Source organism: Suillus subaureus (genome assembly GCF_016647635.1).
Source record: "Suillus subaureus strain MN1 chromosome Unknown BJ212scaffold_8, whole genome shotgun sequence".
Lineage (NCBI taxonomy): Eukaryota > Fungi > Basidiomycota > Agaricomycetes > Boletales > Suillaceae > Suillus > Suillus subaureus.
The window spans coordinates 388,391-406,346 of NW_024538564.1; the positions used below are offsets into that span (position 1 = coordinate 388,391).

The 17,956-nt window shown below is 46.1% G+C and overlaps 7 protein-coding genes across 7 annotated transcripts; 4 read left to right on the top strand and 3 right to left on the bottom strand.

The window, feature by feature from the left end:
• Window positions 1-253: 253 nt before the first annotated feature.
• Window positions 254-1,589, bottom strand: BJ212DRAFT_1478421 (Brix-domain-containing protein; the record flags this gene model as incomplete). Its single annotated transcript, XM_041339708.1, has 8 exons — window positions 254-417; window positions 473-543; window positions 588-843; window positions 897-1,029; window positions 1,079-1,188; window positions 1,246-1,435; window positions 1,488-1,523; window positions 1,581-1,589. The coding sequence occupies 8 exons, from the start codon at window positions 1,587-1,589 to the stop codon at window positions 254-256; spliced, it is 969 nt and encodes a 322-aa protein (XP_041195563.1).
• Window positions 1,590-1,596: 7 nt separating this feature from the next.
• Window positions 1,597-3,094, bottom strand: BJ212DRAFT_1339168 (ribonucleotide reductase small subunit). The gene is made up of 6 exons (XM_041335050.1): window positions 3,076-3,094; window positions 2,978-3,015; window positions 2,862-2,926; window positions 2,161-2,812; window positions 1,872-2,112; window positions 1,597-1,818 (listed from the first exon to the last, which is right to left on the bottom strand). Exons 3-6 carry the CDS (start codon window positions 2,907-2,909, stop codon window positions 1,797-1,799), a joined length of 963 nt encoding a protein of 320 aa, XP_041195564.1. The 5' UTR covers window positions 2,910-2,926; window positions 2,978-3,015; window positions 3,076-3,094; the 3' UTR covers window positions 1,597-1,796.
• A 561-nt stretch (window positions 3,095-3,655) lies between these two features.
• BJ212DRAFT_1266101 (ribonucleotide reductase small subunit) lies at window positions 3,656-5,074 on the top strand (the record flags this gene model as incomplete). The annotated part of the gene is made up of 5 exons (XM_041330541.1): window positions 3,656-3,715; window positions 3,773-3,953; window positions 4,010-4,074; window positions 4,122-4,773; window positions 4,821-5,074. 5 exons carry the CDS (start codon window positions 3,656-3,658, stop codon window positions 5,072-5,074), a joined length of 1,212 nt encoding a protein of 403 aa, XP_041195565.1.
• A 473-nt stretch (window positions 5,075-5,547) lies between these two features.
• BJ212DRAFT_1266149 (glycosyltransferase family 57 protein) lies at window positions 5,548-7,710 on the top strand (the record flags this gene model as incomplete). The annotated part of the gene is made up of 12 exons (XM_041330548.1): window positions 5,548-5,729; window positions 5,777-5,855; window positions 5,913-5,928; window positions 5,979-6,156; window positions 6,205-6,358; window positions 6,407-6,478; window positions 6,533-6,785; window positions 6,838-6,983; window positions 7,032-7,168; window positions 7,216-7,313; window positions 7,365-7,440; window positions 7,488-7,710. 12 exons carry the CDS (start codon window positions 5,548-5,550, stop codon window positions 7,708-7,710), a joined length of 1,614 nt encoding a protein of 537 aa, XP_041195566.1.
• Window positions 7,711-7,757: 47 nt separating this feature from the next.
• On the bottom strand, window positions 7,758-9,669 carry BJ212DRAFT_1458302 (developmentally regulated GTP binding protein 1; the record flags this gene model as incomplete). Its single annotated transcript, XM_041338888.1, has 11 exons — window positions 9,540-9,669; window positions 9,465-9,482; window positions 9,408-9,414; window positions 9,171-9,349; window positions 8,993-9,116; window positions 8,896-8,943; window positions 8,470-8,790; window positions 8,395-8,420; window positions 8,236-8,270; window positions 7,965-8,186; window positions 7,758-7,908 (listed from the first exon to the last, which is right to left on the bottom strand). The coding sequence occupies exons 1-11, from the start codon at window positions 9,561-9,563 to the stop codon at window positions 7,758-7,760; spliced, it is 1,155 nt and encodes a 384-aa protein (XP_041195567.1). The 5' UTR covers window positions 9,564-9,669.
• Window positions 9,670-12,090, top strand: BJ212DRAFT_1339203 (uncharacterized protein). Its single transcript, XM_041335051.1, has 8 exons — window positions 9,670-10,024; window positions 10,081-10,136; window positions 10,269-10,470; window positions 10,518-10,614; window positions 10,666-10,758; window positions 10,807-11,066; window positions 11,126-11,152; window positions 11,204-12,090. Exons 1-8 carry the CDS (start codon window positions 9,977-9,979, stop codon window positions 11,936-11,938), a joined length of 1,518 nt encoding a protein of 505 aa, XP_041195568.1. The 5' UTR covers window positions 9,670-9,976; the 3' UTR covers window positions 11,939-12,090.
• A 2,313-nt stretch (window positions 12,091-14,403) lies between these two features.
• Window positions 14,404-16,785, top strand: BJ212DRAFT_1575549 (major facilitator superfamily domain-containing protein; the record flags this gene model as incomplete). The annotated part of the gene is made up of 12 exons (XM_041342139.1): window positions 14,404-14,888; window positions 14,941-15,129; window positions 15,188-15,281; window positions 15,332-15,445; window positions 15,505-15,817; window positions 15,873-15,880; window positions 15,931-15,963; window positions 16,013-16,137; window positions 16,200-16,288; window positions 16,335-16,424; window positions 16,479-16,545; window positions 16,603-16,785. The coding sequence occupies exons 1-12, from the start codon at window positions 14,682-14,684 to the stop codon at window positions 16,783-16,785; spliced, it is 1,512 nt and encodes a 503-aa protein (XP_041195569.1). The 5' UTR covers window positions 14,404-14,681.
• Window positions 16,786-17,956: the final 1,171 nt, after the last annotated feature.

Sequence of the window (17,956 nt, forward strand, 5' to 3'; positions counted from 1 at the left end):
AGTAGATGTCGGTAATGCCATGTTGTCTATGCACTCCATTCGTGAGACTGCAGGCTCTCATGACGTCCAAAACGCGATCGACTTGTTTACCTCGTTATTTGAAGGGTTTGCTGAGCTGGATAAGACTCTCATTATGGATTAGTTTACATATCTGCAATGAGCTGCACTGTATACGCTATGTATTATACGTCGCTCGTGTGGTTGGGGACTCTCACATACATTGAAGGAAACATGAAAGACATAAATGTACATGCTATCGCTTTTGTCGTTTACTCGATGTCCGATCTGAATCTGCTGTTGAATGTGTTGCAGGTCCCGATAGCAGACTGCGCTTCTTGGCCGTTCTCGCGTAATGTGCCAGTACCCACTCTCTTTCTGCTTCTGTCTGTTCTATAGTGCCCTGCCGTATTTCATACGCTAAAAATTCAAGCAATAAGTTGGCTATCAATAAAGCCAATGAGATGGCGCTCACGTTTCATCTCAAAGCGCGGCCCAACTTCCGCCAGTTGGACATCCCGAACTACTTTTACAAAAACATGATGTCTGCGCGAATTAGTATCCGCTGCATTTCTTCCAAACACACTCACCGGAAGGAAATGAAGTCTCCGTCATTAGAGAACGTCATCACACGCTTGCTGTCTTCTTTCGGTACAGGAAACAGAAATTTTAGCACGTCTCGCACCCGGCAACCGAGTTTAGACGTGAACTCTTCAAAGATGAGGTGTGGGTACTGTTCTGAGACGGTGGAGGACTTGTATGAGCCTATGTCGTGCCGTAGGGCGACGTTGTGCAGGGTAAAGTAAACGGTAGGTCCATGGGGGAAGTGCGAGACAATCATAGCATCTGTACAATGATGAAATTAGCGCATAGATGGATATGACCCTGGTTTGGCGTACCAGGAACACCACGATGTTCATGGAGAACGATGAGATCAGTAACGTCATTAGCACGACAAGCATCCGCCAGCTCTTTTATAACGTAGTTTCCTCGGTTGATTCGATGCGAGTTGGGAAAGACGAGTCGCATTTCCTATGCAAAGTTTTAATAGGAATGGGCGACGAATATTTGCACGACGTACTTTGGCGAATTGTAACAACTTGGAACTTGGGTCTCTTGATGTTGTTACGATAATTTTTGGGTCTTGGATACCAGCCCGCGAGTATTCGCTATCGATATGCGTTGACGGCTCTGATCAAAAGACTTGGTAGATACACAAATCTAGCACCGTAGATGATTGTAACTCACCTTCTTGTGCCTCGTCAAATGCTAGGTCCTTTCCTAGTGTCTTTGCGTCATTCTTGAGCTCGGTAGGCAGTTGTTTGCCCGATGCAAGTGCATCCTTGAGCTGCCGTTTGCGCTCATACGTTTGACGTTCTTGAGCCTCGAGGGATTTAGCGTAGATATATTGTCGTCGCTCGCGTGTTTGTCGCCGAATCTATGATCCTTGTTAACTGCGGAAGCTGGAGAAAGGGAATTGGATGCATTACCATCTTCCAGTCGACAATCAAAGGGCTTACTGAAATCTACAGAGGACTACAAAGTTCCGTTCTCTGAAAATCACCAATCACGTGATTCCTTACGCAGACCATCGACGAATGAAGCTAATGAAGGTCCGATATATAAAAATATGTGAACTGTGAGCTACGGGGAATGCTAAAGACTAAGTAGGGGTTTACAAGCACAGACAGGCATATGGTAGCTGTAGAATAGGATATTAGGTGCGTGATCGAATGGGACATCAATCTATATTATTAATTGAAATCGCAGCACGAGCGACGATAAAAGGGAATTGAAGTTTAGAAATCCTCGTCAATAGAACTAGATTGTTGAATGAGATATGTGTTCTAGAGTAACATAGGGGGAAGACTTACAACACCCTTGAAGATGCCGGAGTATTCGATTGTCTGACATGTGCCTTTGCATAGTCAGACACGCGCCTCTCGAAGAAATTTGCCTTTCCCTGCACGGAAATCATCTCCATAAAATCAAAGGGATTGGTGGAATTGTAGAACTTGTCGTTCCCCAACGATACTAGAAGGCGATCGGCAACAAACTCGATATACTGGCACATTAGGGTTGCGTTCATGCCAATGAGGCTGACTGGGAGAGCATCTGTGGTATACAGTCAATACTAGCCCAAGATAACAACTGAATACATGCCTGCTAAGAACTCTTGTTCGATATGGACACTTTCTGTAATGATTTTCTGTATAACATCCGGTTGTGGTCTTCGCCTGAGATGGGTAAATAAAAGACAAGCGAAGTCGGTGTGCATCCCCTCGTCACGACTGATGAGTTCATTGGAGAAAGTGAGCCCCGGCATCAATCCACGCTTTTTAAGCCAGAATATCGATGCAAACGAGCCGGAAAAGAAAATACCCTCGACCGCAGCAAAGGCAACTAGCCGAGTGGCGAATGTCGCCTCCTTATCAGATATCCATCGTAATGCCCAGTCTGCCTTTCGCTTGACGGCTGGTATTGTCTCTATGGCATCAAAAAGATACTGGCGCTCATTGACGTCCTTGATGAGTGTGTCGATAAGGAGCGAATAGGTTTCGGCATGGACATTTTCGATCATGATTTGGAAACCATAAAAGCATCGAGCTTCTGGGATCTGGACTTCGTTGGAAAAACGCTCGACCAGATTCTCGTTAACTATGCCATCAGACGCAGCAAAAAAAGCTAAAATATGTGAGATGAAGTGGCGTTCATTTGCAGTTAGTCGGGTATTCCAGTGCACAATGTCTGTTGAGAGATCCATTTCTTCGGCAGTCCAAAAAGATGCCTCCGCTTTCTTGTACATGTTCCAGATCTATACGCCATCAGTCAAGTCCACTGTCGTAAATAGACGATAGGCTCACTTCATGGTACTGTATGGGGAAAAGGACAAAGCGCCGTTGAGAAGGCATGAGGAGTGGTTCACATTCTGTGTGTGCTCTGGTAAGACTTGTGGACACGCAGAGCCAAAAAAGCGTACCCCCTTCAGAAACACCATTCTCGTATGATGTACCCGAGCTGTTCATACCATTACATTCTTTAGAGTAGAGAAATGGGTCGCTGAGAGAAAGTTCCTGCCGTGACTCGGATGTCTCCTATCATCGATAACCTCTCATTAAGGCTTGCCTGTGGGCAACAATAAGGTCCACAAACCTCGATTGAAAGTTCCTGGACAGATGTGACAAAGAAACAATCCAGTGGTTGTGTTTCAGACATGGAGATAAAGCTTACACCTAGTGAATACGGTGGTCAGTCCGATCCGAATGGATCCTTTGAGAGGTCACGTAATCATGTGACTGATTTTGTTGGGTCACCACCCGATTATCCGCGCGTTCACTCGCGGGACCAGTAAGTGCTCATGTCCTCATTGACCTGATATTTTAAAAATCTGGTCAGTGCACCACACTAGGGACGATGTGAAACAACGTGAAGACGTGAGAAGTGGTCTAAGTTGATTGGGTTGACTAATAATGGGACTGATGAAACGCGCGTGTCTTGCCACGTCCACAAAAACTAACAACGCGTCGCGTAATGTTGAGTGGAACAAATAACCACAACCACAGTTCGAACATTTAAATTGAACCTCGGTTGGTTCTTTTGCCCCCCAACCCATCTCTTGCGATATCTTCATCTTACTACATATCATCATAAACCTTCAATGGCTTCTACTCTTGCACCAGTTCGTGTATCATCCCCTGCTCCAACACCAAGCAAGAAGGTTCGCTCATTTTTGAGTTAACCGTGTCGTTTTAGCTAATGTGTCTTGGACCATTAGGCTGCTGCAGCCCTGGCAAATATATCACTAGACTCACCAACCAAGCCATCAGAAGACGAGGATACCCTTCCAGTTTTCATCGATGATCGCAAACGTTCAGTCTCGCCGGAATCTCAGAATGCCGAGGAGGACCTTGAAGAACTTCGCAAGAAGTTTGTCGGTGAAATTGATCTACCGGAAAGTCAGTAGTTTAATTTCATTTGTAAACCTGCCTTCAACTTAATTTTTTCATTTCAGGCGAAGAGCCTTTGCTCAAAGAATCCAAGCGCCGTTTCGTTCTTTTTCCTATTCAATACCACGAGGTCCGTTACTATGTCGTGCTATTAAACCCTTTTTAATAATTCACCAGATATGGCAAATGTACAAGAAAGCTGAGGCATCATTCTGGACTGCCGAGGAGATGGACCTCTCAAAGGACATCCATGACTGGACCAACCGTCTTAATGACAACGAACGTCACTTTGTTTCGCATGTCCTCGCCTTTTTCGCTGCATCCGACGGCATTGTTAATGAAAACCTTGTTGAACGCTTCTCTAATGAGGTCCAGGCCGCTGAGGCCCGGTGCTTCTACGGCTTCCAAATCATGATGGAAAACATTCACTCCGAGACCTACTCGCTTCTCATTGACACTTACATCAAGGATTCTGCCCAGCGCGAATACCTATTTGACGCCATGGAAACTATTCCTTGCGTCAAGCGCAAGGCTGACTGGGCACTCAAGTGGATATCTGATCAGCGTTCCACCTTTGGTGAGCGCTTGGTCGCCTTCGCTGCCGTTGAAGGCATCTTCTTCTCTGGTTCCTTCGCATCCATCTTCTGGCTCAAGAAGCGCGGCCTCATGCCCGGTCTCACGTTCTCCAATGAGCTTATCAGCCGTGATGAGGGTATGCATACCGATTTTGCTTGCTTGCTCTTTAGCCACCTCAAGCGTCGCCCGCACCCTGACACTGTCAAGTGTATTATTACTCAAGCTGTCGTCATCGAGCAGGAATTCTTGACTGGTTCGTCATTACCTTCATTTTGTCCATCTTGCGCTGACTGTCTCCAGATGCCCTCCCTGTCGGCCTCATCGGTATGAATGCCAAGCTCATGTGCCAGTACATCGAGTTCGTCGCAGACCGCTTGTTGGTGTCACTAGGCAACGACAAGGTGTACAACGCCACAAACCCATTCGATTTCATGGACATGATCTCGCTACAGGGCAAGACCAACTTCTTCGAAAAGCGTGTGTCGGACTACTCAAAGGCGAACGTCAACCACACGAATGCCAAGACCGATCAGGTGTCGAGCAAGACTTTGTGAGTTTGCTATTTGTCTGGTAGACTTTATCTGACAATGTTTCATCCAGCTCGTTGGAGGAGGACTTCTAGATGTCGTTTTGCGTTCTCTTATTTGCATATACACACTTACCCCATGCACTATACCACACCCATTATGTTCATTGCACTAACCTCTGCATCCGTTTATTCTAGATATGTTATCATTATTGACCCCCTGTAATGTTTAGTGTTCTTAGTAGCCTTGTCTTCAAAATGAATTAATTATCGCCTTCAGCTTAAGCGCCTGCGCCTTTATGCATTTATGTTGGACCTGATTTTGTAGTGCTATAAATGCTTTCAGGACCATAGCCCTCCACAAGCATGGCCATAAATGTCAAATAAATATCGCAAACAGTTCGGCTCGGTATTGACATGGTAGTAGATGACATAATGCGTTGCACGAAGTAACGGCTACTATAGCTTAAGTTGCTTAGACCAGCTTGGTTGTACACTTCGATGAGCGCGGTCAAACAATCCCATAGCTTACCTACTGATGAATGCGGCGACTCACAGAAGCCGCATGCACTGAAATCTACCTCGGCCTGGACGTGGCTGAACTTTCTGGGTGATGTATCACAATCCGAAGTCGATATTTTACTTCTGTCCACTGCATTCAAGTTTCTCTTGTTCCCAGCATAGTAGGCCCTCCTTAAATATGTATCCGCACGCTTACTGATCCATGAAGTCGCTCTACGGATTTCGAGGTCCACCGAAACTGGCTGGCCATAACACATTCACTTCCCATTTCCCAATGGTATCACGACGTGCGTTCTGAAGCTCTCTAGATCCCGTTGCTATGCTTATTGAACACGATGTTGAAGACAACTTCTGAGTGGAGTGAGCCCCTTGAAAGCTTCTGTATTACACCGTCTCATCTAGTCCACCAGCACTGGATTACCCTCCATTCTTTGCGTATTTCGAAAAGTTAATGTCCATACCCGCTTCATTCATCGATCCCAAGATAGTTGACCTCCAAAATCTTCAATATGACGCATGGACGGTCATTGTATTCCAACGTCTGACCGTCATTATTTCTGAGCTCGTCCTTGGTGCGGCACTTCTGAGGTGAATTTCAATTTGTTCATGTCTGTGAAACGCTAATTCTTGGGTGAGGTTTGTCCGTGATTCTGTTGATCTCTCTCGTCAACGAATTCTCTCGGCATCCCTGTTTCTTCACCCCGGGTTCCTTATAATCGACCACATACACTTTCAATACAATGGGTTCATGTTTGGAATATTGCTATGGTCAATCTTAATGGCTCGCGAAGTGAGAGAGTTGTCCTTACCTGAGCAAAGTGTCTCATCACATTTATAGGGCAAAAAGCTTGCAAGCGGCATACTTTTTGCCGTTCTTTTGAACTTCAAACACATCTACATGTATCTAGCGGTATAATTTAATCGCTATGAATCGTGATCCTTGACTTACTGGGTGCCTCTACAGCCTGCATACTTCGTCTACCTTTTGCGGTCTTACTGCATGTCTCCCGCAGGGACGATCATACCCACTCGATTTATCTCGTTAGCGAACTCTGTCCTACTTGTGTTCCTAGCCTCTCTAGGACCATTCGTGTTGATGGGCCAACTCCCGCAACTTCTTTCTCGCTTGTTTCCTTTTACACGTGGGCTGAATCATGCTTATTGGGCACCAAACGTATGGGCCTTGGTCACTGCCGCAGATCGTGTCCTTTTGCAGTGTTCGTGATTCATTAACTACCCTTCCACTACCGAGCTCACGTTGGCCTTCAGTGGTAAAACATCTGAATATCGTGCTCGCAGTAAACGAATCCGGCGTTGCATCGACGTCTCGCGGCCTTGTAGGCGATACGGTCTTTGCGGTGATTCCAAATATCAAGCCCATCCACACGTTCATTATCACAATAATCTTCCAGATGGTGTGAAAAATTGCATGACCAGCGGATCTCTCTGATATTGCAGCTCAGGTTTATCTCATTAAGCTATGGAGAGCGCCAACTTATAAGTCGTTCGTGGCTGCGTTGACGCTTTGTGGCTACGCTTCATATATGTTCGGGTGGCATGTGCATGAGAAGGCTGTTCTGCTCGTATTAGTTCCTCTCACGTGCGTGGTTTTCATTATCCTTTTCAACCTAGTATTTAGTATTGCAGGCTTCTGGCCTCGGAGAACTATGCGTATCACAAGACCTTCGTTATTGCAAGTGTCGCGGGTATCTTCTCGCTCTTCCCCTTGATCTTTACACCAGCAGGTGCGTTCCCGTAATGCCAGCTCGTGTTGGGTATTATTAACGAAGCTGAAGAGATACCCCTAATAATTATCTATTCCCTTATATGGGGAGGAACAGTATTATATCCCCTCCACAAGCAGCTTTACGAGTGAGCACTGACACGGAGATGTTTCTCGCTACTCAAACTTCTAACAGGTTTCCTTCATCACTGCCCTGGGTACTGTTAGATAGTTTCGAGAATGCATACCTATATGGTTTTGCATTCCTCCAGGTTTTCGTCACACTATTCCCTCTCATGACCGGCAGGAACCCAGACACTGGATTTTTACCCCTGATGGCGACAAGTGTTTACTGTGCGGTGGGACTGATATGGTCATTCATCCGGCTCAGTATTCTATACATCACACAGCAGTACTAGTGGATACATTGAGTTGCGCGGAGCGAGTCGTACGTCCATTATGTCAGCTACTTTTTTGCGATATGAACGACTGGAAGACTGTTTGAGATTGCACGCGTGGAAGAAATGAGAATCTCACCGTCCTCGTCTTCTAAGATGTGGTCCAAACCAACCTTTTGACCTCGAGAATGCTTCGCACTCGCACCCCATACAACGGCACTGACCATACAATCAGCTCCGCGAATTAGTAAGGAAAACTCAGTGTTGACACTCACTACTTCATTTGCTTCGCAATTTCCTTATGGATAGCATTACAAAAGTCCTCCACACTACATCTCCCTCTACGAAGGACGACTGGAGCGGAATAGTCGGGTGATTGTCCACGAGGTTTGGTATAAACGCGGACAAGCTCGAGAGCATCCCACATTTTCTCTGAGAGTTCGTCGATATTGAGCCATTCTTTCGATGAAATTGGAACGCTGTGAGGAATTTTGTACCTGAACACTGGTAAGTAATACTCTTCAAGGAAGACGAGAAGTCACGGACAGAAGATCTAATTCCTCTATTGAGATGGCATCGATCTGCATACATAACAAACATGAGTAGCACATAATTTCAAGCAAGTGATAACCAACCTTATTCAAGACCTAAATTTTGAAACGCAAGGAATTAGCGCAGGGCAAAATGTCATTTATGTTGGTCAACACGTACATAAAGCGCAGGAATATAGACTCTGCGAGGTATAAACATCCAACCGTGCAGGCTTCTTATAAATTACACACCTGTTCCCTTCAATGACGTCCACCAGGTCATCTGCCGTCATGTTAGGTTGCCGAATAGTGACGTCCACATTGCTGAGTTTGTACTCGCTGAGAACTGCCTTGATCTCTTCTTGATCGATATTCGTCAGCGGAACGGTATTAGTGATCGCAATGCCGCCCTTGTCCTTCTTGCGAACCAAAATGGCTGGGGGCTTTTTATTCAAGCGAATACCAAAGCCTTCCAACTCGCTCTCGATGATCTTTTTGTCCCCCAACGGCTTGAGGACATCCAAAACAATAAAAATGAGGTTGCATGTCCGAGCGACTGGGGTATGCATTGCTCTCAATCTCGGCTTTCGCATGCGTTAAACTTGGAGGTCATACCGGCAATGACTGCACAATAAAGTGAGTGAGTTGTCTGCAAACGCAGAAAAGCTGTACTTACCTTGTCGACCTCTTCCTCTACCATCATTTGCCCCCTCGATGATTCCAGCTGAGACGAGAATGAAAGTATGATTACCAAAGACAGGATACGTACGCACGTAAATCAAGGATTTGTATAGGTGCACCGTGGACTTTCAGAGTACCAGGGACTGTTGTTAGTGTGGTGAAATCAATCTCCGAGACTTCCGAGTGGGTGCCCGTGAGCTTCGACATAAGAGTTGACTAGATGATCGTTGATTAGGACTATTGGGTGAGAATCAAATACAGAGAACTCGCCTTTCCCACTGACGGGAATCCGACGAAACCGACAGACGCTACACCAGTCCTGGCGACATCAAAACCAATACCAGGCCCGCCTCCGCCTCCTCCAGAGGGCGATATAAGCTCGCGTCGTAGTTTTGCAAGCTTGGCCTTGAGTTGACCCAGATGGTAGCTCGTGGCCTTATTCTTCTGGGCTACAAGCACGAAGTTCATCGGCTGATGAGGCTACTTCATGAAGACAAGGAAACACACTTTTGGCCTGTTAGGAAAGTTAGTAGAAGTTCATGATATCCCATAGATATGACTAGCCATTTCATCTTCAATTTCCTGAATAATAGACGCCTCCGTTAATTAGAAGCAACAAGGATAAATACTGATGCGCACTTTGATCTTTTGTACTGTAGTCATTGGTGGAGAAGTTCCTGATGGTCAGTGGTCAATAATGTTTATTGTAACCGCGTAACGAACAAAAAAAGATTAATCGAAATAGGACTAGTTACATAGCTTTTGGGCCTGGGCATAGCACAACCAAAGCAACCGTTGTTTTCCAGTTTCACGTTTGTTCTTTATATCCTCTCTATCATCCCTCCATCCACAGTCTCTGCACCAGTACTATCCGTCCTCACAGTCTACTAGCAGGGCACTCTTTGGTTTGATTTTTGCCGGATTAGACCTTCTTTTAACGCCTCTCGTTGTCTCAGAACCTGGTCAGGTTCTACATGCGGCTGGCTCGCTCTACGCTCATTCACATATCGACCAAATCCCCCCTTGTCCTTTTTATCGTCTGACTTACTCACTGATTCACATCATCTCTCAACACGATGAGCGGTGGACCAGCATGGAAGCGAGAAATTGTTCCAGATCACAAGGTGAGTTGATCTTCTATCTTGGTTTTTCTCGCATGCCAATAAGCTGTTCACCTTAGTTCGACTTCATCGACACCCGTGAGTTTACCGACAATGGGTTCCTCATGCGCCTGAAGTGAGTGAATCGTATGAACCTGTGGAACGCACAGAGGCTGTGAATGCCTATGTGACGCAGTGTGATGGCGGCTGTTCATTCACTGGTTCCAATTATTTCAAGATCAGAGAGCTCATTGATGTTCCTTCAAAGATATCTTTGGCTTTATATCATTATCCTCAAATCGTTTCTTGTCTATCTTTCCGATATCTTCACCGCCACGACCATGTTGACAACTTCAACATGGTCCAACCAAATCTTTGACGACTGTCAGCATCAAGATGGTTGTTTCTATATCCCCTTTAATGTTGGGAAATGGCTATTCGTAGGATGTATTATTTTTGGCTTCCTTCTGGTATGCTGCAGTCCTAGGCAAGAGAACGTGAGTCTGATCATCCACAGCTGGCTTACGAAGCACGGAAATCGAAGAAAATCATCGCCAGTCGTGATATCTCTTACGCTTTCACGAACGTGATGGCTAACCACTATTACTCCCTCCGTATGTTTTTTTTCGATTATGGCATCATCTAAAGTTCATCAACTGCGCAAGGCTCGTATGATCACTTCTGCTTCTTCGATCATATCAGTAATTCGACGAAGAAGAAAGACGACTTTGCATTCTTCATCTTCTTTACGTTCAAGAGTAAGTCCTTATTCCTATCTTGAACCGATACATCTCAACCGATACCAGGTTGGAAGCGTCTGTTACTGTCTGATGGGCCAAGACAAACAATCAATGCTTTGACACTCTATAGCATCTACCTGGCGAAGAACGACAAGGGATCTTGGTACGATGTCAGCAAGTACTTCGCAGGAAATAGTCTGTCAACCTCCGCCCTGACTGTCTCCACGTTCTTCACCTTCGTCATCTTTGCTGGCTCGCTCTTGCTGTTGATTATGGCTGGCATATTCTACATTCCTTTGTTGTGCTACATTCAAGGAAATCTCAAGGTTAGATATGTTCCTGTCCATTTACCTCTGTCAAGTGCATCTGCTCATGGGTTCTATAGGAGTACGTATGCCACAAGGTTGACAAGGTACCATCCATCACTTCGAGTTTTTGTTACCCATGGCTCATTGAACAACAGCGAATCGCAGAGGTCATCAAGCGTAGGAACAAGGAGCGGCTTGCAAAGGCTGCTGCGCTAGCAAAGAAGGAGGCTATGGGTGACTTTTCCCACTTGAAAAACAAGAAGGGCGAGATGGTTGGCAAACCTTTGCCACAGCCGACTCTTCCAAACCTCTCGGTTGACGATGACGACGACGACGCTGGATCTATCTCCAAGCGTGGGCCAGGTGGTACCTACAACCAAGATTACTACTTTGACCAGAAGAGCATAGCGCCAAGTTATCATACAAATCCCGCCGGTGTCGACTACACCGACTATCCTCCAATGCCGGCTTACAACGCTGGGTATTCACACCAGAGTGCAGGCACGTTTAACCAATATACTCCGTCTACGGAAAGCTACGAGCCACAGCACCAAGCCTACGAAGAAGAATACAGCAGCACAGTTCATCTTCAGGAAGGTGCTACTCTTGCTTATCGAACTAATGATCAAAGGCCGTACGATTCATATGGGAGCTCGGGGGCGGCAGGGCAATATGTTGCAGACCCACATGATGTGTACCAAGGGAGAGCAAATCCAGGAGCACATTTACCATATAATGGTGCGAGCGGGCAGGCTTACGATGTGGAGGATTATCCTAGCCAGCAGTACACGCACACACATAATTATGACTACGCAGCAGCAGCTGGGGATGGTTACCACTATCAGGGGTATGCTGCACACGGCTCACATGAGTATGGACATGCTTTGTAGTAGTTACAGATCGAGGGTGCAACTTCGTCTTTTTTGCTTGTCGTCATATCTTGTTTTGTCTACAATTTCAGTTTAAAGGAAAATTTGTACCGCCTGCAGGAACCTTTGTGGCCAGGCATTAATTTGACCGCTCCCAATTCGAGCTCCCAAGCACAGATTTAAAAGAAACTGAAAGTTCCAGCCACCAATGCTAAACAGATCCCGCTGTAAGCACGCCGGCTTACCTGAGTTCCCATAATCAGTACATATACTGTCGCTGATGCTGAAAGCTAAGCTTTCAGTATTTCACCTTTTGGTGTAACGGTTATGCGGGCGGCAGTCTGACCATGTTACACCCGCGCTCCAAATTTCAAGAGCATACATAGAAGAAACTTCCTTCTATTGGTCTGTGGCCTAGTAGCTAAGATTGATCGTTGCACTTGGCATATGTCCTGATCTACCGCGACACTACATGTATACTCGCTTCAAAGTTCACTGCAATCCTGACCCATCTGCAAAATCTTTGCACAACAATCCTTTCGACACACGATGATCACAAGGACTTCAGAAAATTCGTTCTCGATTTACCAAAGATCTTGGGTACACTCGCCCACGACGGAATCGAGACAATATGGAACTTACCATTAGCTGCTACTAGTAGCATGGGCGTTGAAGCCGGCCTCCGGACCATGGCCGCTTATATGCCAGTGAGCGGTAACCGGAGAATCAAGTGTCAGGCTGCGGGTACTTGAAATAAAACCGAGCGTGGGCTCAGGGTAGTACTATCATTAATATTCCCTGTAATATGTCAATGGTTCCTAATATGCCTAGCGTACTTCAACATCCTGTTGCAACGGGTGTCGCAAAAAGGGTATATGCAAAGTGCCTAGAAATGATGTTTTATACAACTAGAATAGAAAGTTTCTTGGATGTTGCGGCTTGAGCGCGAGAGGTGAACCTACTAGTAATTTGCAACCTTGCCAGTCCAACACAGGTCACCTACCAAAGATCCTTCCAAGGTATTCGTAAAGCTTTAGGTACCTGGAGTATATTATAGTTATGAAAACGAATCTGACAGAGGTTACTCTCTTACGTTGAGGGTACCCTACGGCGGTACTACAGGATCAACAAGTACATCAGCGACGTGACCAAGTTTTGTAGCAGGAAGACTCTTTTAAAATTTTGCTGACACTATATCGCCTGGCCTGAGATTTGTGAAAGCCGAAAGCTTCAGGCCAAGCCGGGCCGGCACATCATTACGGCCGCCGCCGCCGAAAATTTTGCATACATGCTTATCCCAGAGAATGATAGCATCCTCAGGCTCGTCAGAGCTTCTCTTCAATAGTCACACTGTTGTTGTGAGCCTGTTGCAGCTCGTGATTTCGGACCGCAAGTGGCTATCTGGATGCATCTTCATTTCCGGTTTCCCCATTAGTTATACGGAGGCCGAAGTTCCAATTTGTCTAGATCGCTAACGCGACGTCAGGAGTCGAACTTCCAGTTAGGAACGACCTGCGATAGGATCTTGAACAGCCAGCCCCTGCATGCAGGGTTTTGAGGTCATCGGTGCTCATAATGCGCAAGTCAAGGAAAGCAAGTGCGAGACTAGGACCAATATTTGAGTAACATATGATTTTATATCACATACTGAGCTTACCATATGATGTACTAGTACGTAGTGCCAGACTCCTAATGAGCTTCGTGCCTATGGTGTTCCGGGCAAGCGGCAACATGATTCAGATAAAATCTAGGGCATTGGACTGACAGAACCTTGAACTTCGCCGTGTTACTACTGCCGCGGAGATTCCGTACTATTCCTCGTGTTCTTACAGGCCACAGCCAGCGGCAACAGGTCAGATGGCATCTCAAATATACCTCGAGGTTGTAGCAGTACTGATGTGTGTCACGCCGTTCAGGACAATCGATGGCAATAACATAATATATGGCTCACAATTACACTCCTATGCAGTGGGCTTATCTTCACGATTGCAGGCCACGTACACTTTGCTGGTCGATGCTATGTAGTTCGTCGGAAAGACATTCTACTTAGCTGATTAAAATGTTGCCGTAGGATCAGATTCTTGTAATAACTCACTTTCGATTAATTCCATCGTGCATTACATGACAAGTTACATGTCGATCATGATAATATTTTCGTATCCGGTTTGACGCAACCGGATAAATTCGAATTTGATGCGCTTGTCCGGGCTTCATGCAATGTTGGCACGTTAAAACGGTCTTGAGAGGGGCCGATGCGGCAAAGGAAGCAAGGTGAATAAGATAGGAGGAGCAACGTAAGAATTTTCGACTATTCGAGATCGGTGTAGTGTCATTGCACGCTGTGTTGCGTGTCTGAAGAGTAATTATGGGGCGACTCCGAGTCGGATGGTATTCTTTAGCCCCAAATCGACTCTCAGTGACAGGAAACTAGCGGCAGTAGCCGTGTACTCTCCATATAGTCAATATGGCCGTGTCACAGCCACTCTCAGGGCCGTGTTGGATCCATAGTTACCAATATCAGACTGTCGATCTTGGCCTCACGTGTCCACTCCATCCTCAGGCTCAGGTCCAGTTAGTTGAAATCTTACCTGTCAGCAATTGCAACGTAAACGTTCAGCGGCTTCCAGGATTAAAGCGTAATAGTAATACCTGCTCAGTCAGGTTATCGTCAGCTATATATTCAAGGGTCTGTCTGGGACATGTATTATCACCTTCTACCAGAGTCCTCGGTTGCCTTCCCTGCCTGCCAGCGCAACACTGGTACATGTCGGGCTCTCCTCCAGGAACCGTTTCTTTTGTTCCGAGTCACCAGGATGATTTGAATCATCTTCATCTTCCCCAGGTCATGAGAACCGAGGGCCAGTCTGCCGAGGTCGAGGATAAGACTCATGACAGAGAGCGTGATTGGGAACTCGACCCTGCGAACCCCAGGAATTGGTCTCCTGCAAAAAAATGGACAACGACTTCGCTTGTCAGTTTTTCCATCAGCCAGTTCAATTTACAATGGCTCATGTCGGTATCAGGTCGCGCTGTACACGTTTGTCACGCCGTTAGCAAGTTCTATCATGGCGCCTGGTCTGCTTGACGTAGCCATCAAATTTGGTATAACCGATCCAACAGTTATAGCATTGACTCTGAGTATATTCCTTCTATCGTTTGCCATTGGTCCTTTATTTGCGGCACCTTTGTCGGAAGTGTATGGTCGTGTATGGGTGCGTAATATGTATCCTAGGTTTGATCGGCGGGACCATTTACCTGAATGAGTTCAAGGTGCTCCACCTAGCGAACTTCTTCTTTTTCACCTTTAATCTCGGCTGTGCTTTGTCACGCAATACTGTATCCTTCATTGTTTTCCGGTTTCTAGGTGCGTCTCGGAACATCTGGAGTTGCAACTTTTGTTCATTCTTTGCAAAGCTGGATTAGCGGGGAGTGCACCTATAGCTTGCGGCGGAGGTGTAGTGAGCGATCTCTTCGCGGAACGTGATCGAGCATCGGCTGTGGCACTATACAGCATCGGACCCTTGATAGGTGGGTTGTACATCGTTTTATATTATGCGACGTTGACTGGGGTTCGCGTATCCTTCAAGGCCCTGCTATTGGTCCCGTTATGGGAGGTTTCATCGCAGAATCAGTCGGTGTACTATATGTCTTCTATGTCGTTATCGCGATCTCTGGCGTTGCCGCAGTGATCGGCATCCCTCTCTTGAGAGAAACCTATGCGCCAGTTATCAGGCTTCGTCTTGATAACATGGCGCCAGATCCCGAAAAGACGACTGTGGGACATCCTGCTCCCCAAGACGAGATGGGAAAATGGGCCTACTTATGGCTCAACCTGAAGCGGCCGATCATATTGTTGACTCGGAGTTTTGTACTCTTCATCCTGAGCTTGTATATGGCTCTGTAAGTTTAAATTTAGTGACATGCGCACGCGGCTCACTGACGTTCATATATTTAGGATGTACGGTCAGTACCAGACTAAGTTATATCGGACACGGACTGAGATCATACGGCAGGTATCTACTACTTGATGTTTGCTACTTTCCCCGGTAAGATCATACTTGCCTACAGGGATCTTTATTAATAATTTTCGCTCAGGCCTCTTTTCAAAGGTGTACCACTTCAGCACTGGAATTGGAGGTCTGACGTACATGGGAACAGGCGTCGGATTTCTAACCGCCTCTTGGTTTGGCGCCAGAGTTTCCAGCAAGATATACACATACGTATGTCAAGACTTGCCTTCTACCTTGCACGTGCCAGCTCAAGCATTGCTTTTTACGGCTAGCTCGCTGCAAAAAATGGTGGGAAGGGTAAACCGGAGATGCGCATACCTGCTCTGATATTCGGCTCGTTCTTTGTCCCTGTGGGACTACTGTGAGACCGACGCATTGATTTCTGCTCTCAGTCTGACATGTACTAGTTGGTATGGCTGGTCTGCCCAAGCCAAGGCCCACTTCATGATGCCTATCATTGGTACTGCTATCTTTGGGTTCGGGTTGATGACGAGTTTGTGGGTGTGCTCCAGTGCATTAGTCTCTTCCACGTCTAACTTCTTCACATGAAGCCTCCCCATTCAATTGTATCTCGTGGATACATTCACCTATGCTGCAAGCGCTATTGCAGCCGCTTCTGTTAGTCTTTCTTACATCATCCTTAATTTCGTTGGCGTCCACTGAATATATCATCAGATGTTCCGTTCACTTCTTGGTTTTGCGTTCCCTTTGTTTGGAGAACAGATGTTTGCGTCACTTGGCTATGGTGGTGGTAATTCCCTGCTTGCAGGTCTTGCCATCATCATTGGTATACCCTTTCCCGTGTGGATATATTTTGCTGGCGAATGTATCCGTGCGAAGAGTTCCTTGACCCGTTGATTTTTCCCTTCCACCAAGACCGCCTCATCATCGTAAAAGTGTAATAATCCTCAGTCCCTCCAGAAGCACCAAATCACGATAACCCCAATACCAGCATCATGATTACATCCACTCACTACATCGCGGGGTGATTTATGGCAGTTAACAGTAGAATCATCGTTCACCTTCGAGTCGTCGATCGGTGCTTGTCGTGCAAAAATAGTGTATTATTTTCTGCGTAGAGCTACCTGTCTGTTAATAGAGGAAAAATATTCGAGTCCAACAGCCGAAACATAATGAGCCCGCGAATTGGTGTAAACGTATGATACATGCCACAGGGCCAATCAAAGGTATAATAGTTACGGGTCAGCGGGTTCAGCCTAGTCATCAGGAAAACGTAATTCACTACAGAGACAGAGCGCTCTGTAACACTCTGTAATGAATTACGTTTTCCTGATGCCACTGCAAAAACACAATCAACGCCCTTCACAACAGACTTACTTACGTATGCAGGACCCAAAAAGCAGATTATTTTCGACAGCTGATCTATCAATCAGGGGGGAAGGTCTCGGGGATGAAGCTCAGGCAGTTTACTGGATGGAAAGTGATAGGTAAACAGTAATAGGTATAATAAGCACAAGATAAAAGTCGAAAATACGACTAGAGCCCTGACACAACTGCTAAAATACTCCAAAAAAAGCATTAAGATACCTAGAAGACGCCAATAGACATGCTGAAAGAAACCAAGGAAACGAAGTGACAACGATAATCCATCTAGGAGGCCAAAGACACCCTCTCCGCTGCCTGTGACCACATGGCAAATTGATCAAGCATCTGAGACACTCAGGCTGATTGGGTAATTTGCGATCGAACATGATATCTATTGACCACAATAATTAGAACTCACTATTCGCGACACGTTTTCTATTTTCTTTGAATTCGCGTCTGCGCGTGAATGGACGGATCAGTACGTCCGACGGCTACATAAGACTTGTTTACGTGAAGAGCTGAGGAGCGCAGTTTAGTCTCGCCGGCAGCGCAGCGACAGTTCACTAAATTGGTGACATGTTAATTAAATAATTGAAAATGAGAATGACACAAGTTACCCTGAAGTTGTGTGCGCCACACTGCATGTTGAATTGAGGCAGTCAAATATCATCGAGGTGTGATAAGCTCGAGCTCATGGAGTCAT

Coding starts and splice junctions, on each gene's coding strand:
- BJ212DRAFT_1339168 (XM_041335050.1), bottom strand. CDS start 2,909: ATGCCTTCTCAACGGCGCTTTGTCCTTTTCCCCATACAGTACCATGAA. Junction 2,813..2,861: donor TCCCCATACAGTACCATGAA/GTGAGCCTATCG, acceptor GATGGCGTATAG/ATCTGGAACATGTACAAGAA. Junction 1,819..1,871: donor CCGGCATCTTCAAGGGTGTT/GTAAGTCTTCCC, acceptor TCAACAATCTAG/TTCTATTGACGAGGATTTCT.
- BJ212DRAFT_1339203 (XM_041335051.1), top strand. CDS start 9,977: ATGAGCGGTGGACCAGCATGGAAGCGAGAAATTGTTCCAGATCACAAG. Junction 10,137..10,268: donor GGGTTCCTCATGCGCCTGAA/GTGAGTGAATCG, acceptor GTTCCTTCAAAG/ATATCTTTGGCTTTATATCA. Junction 11,067..11,125: donor ACATTCAAGGAAATCTCAAG/GTTAGATATGTT, acceptor TGGGTTCTATAG/GAGTACGTATGCCACAAGGT.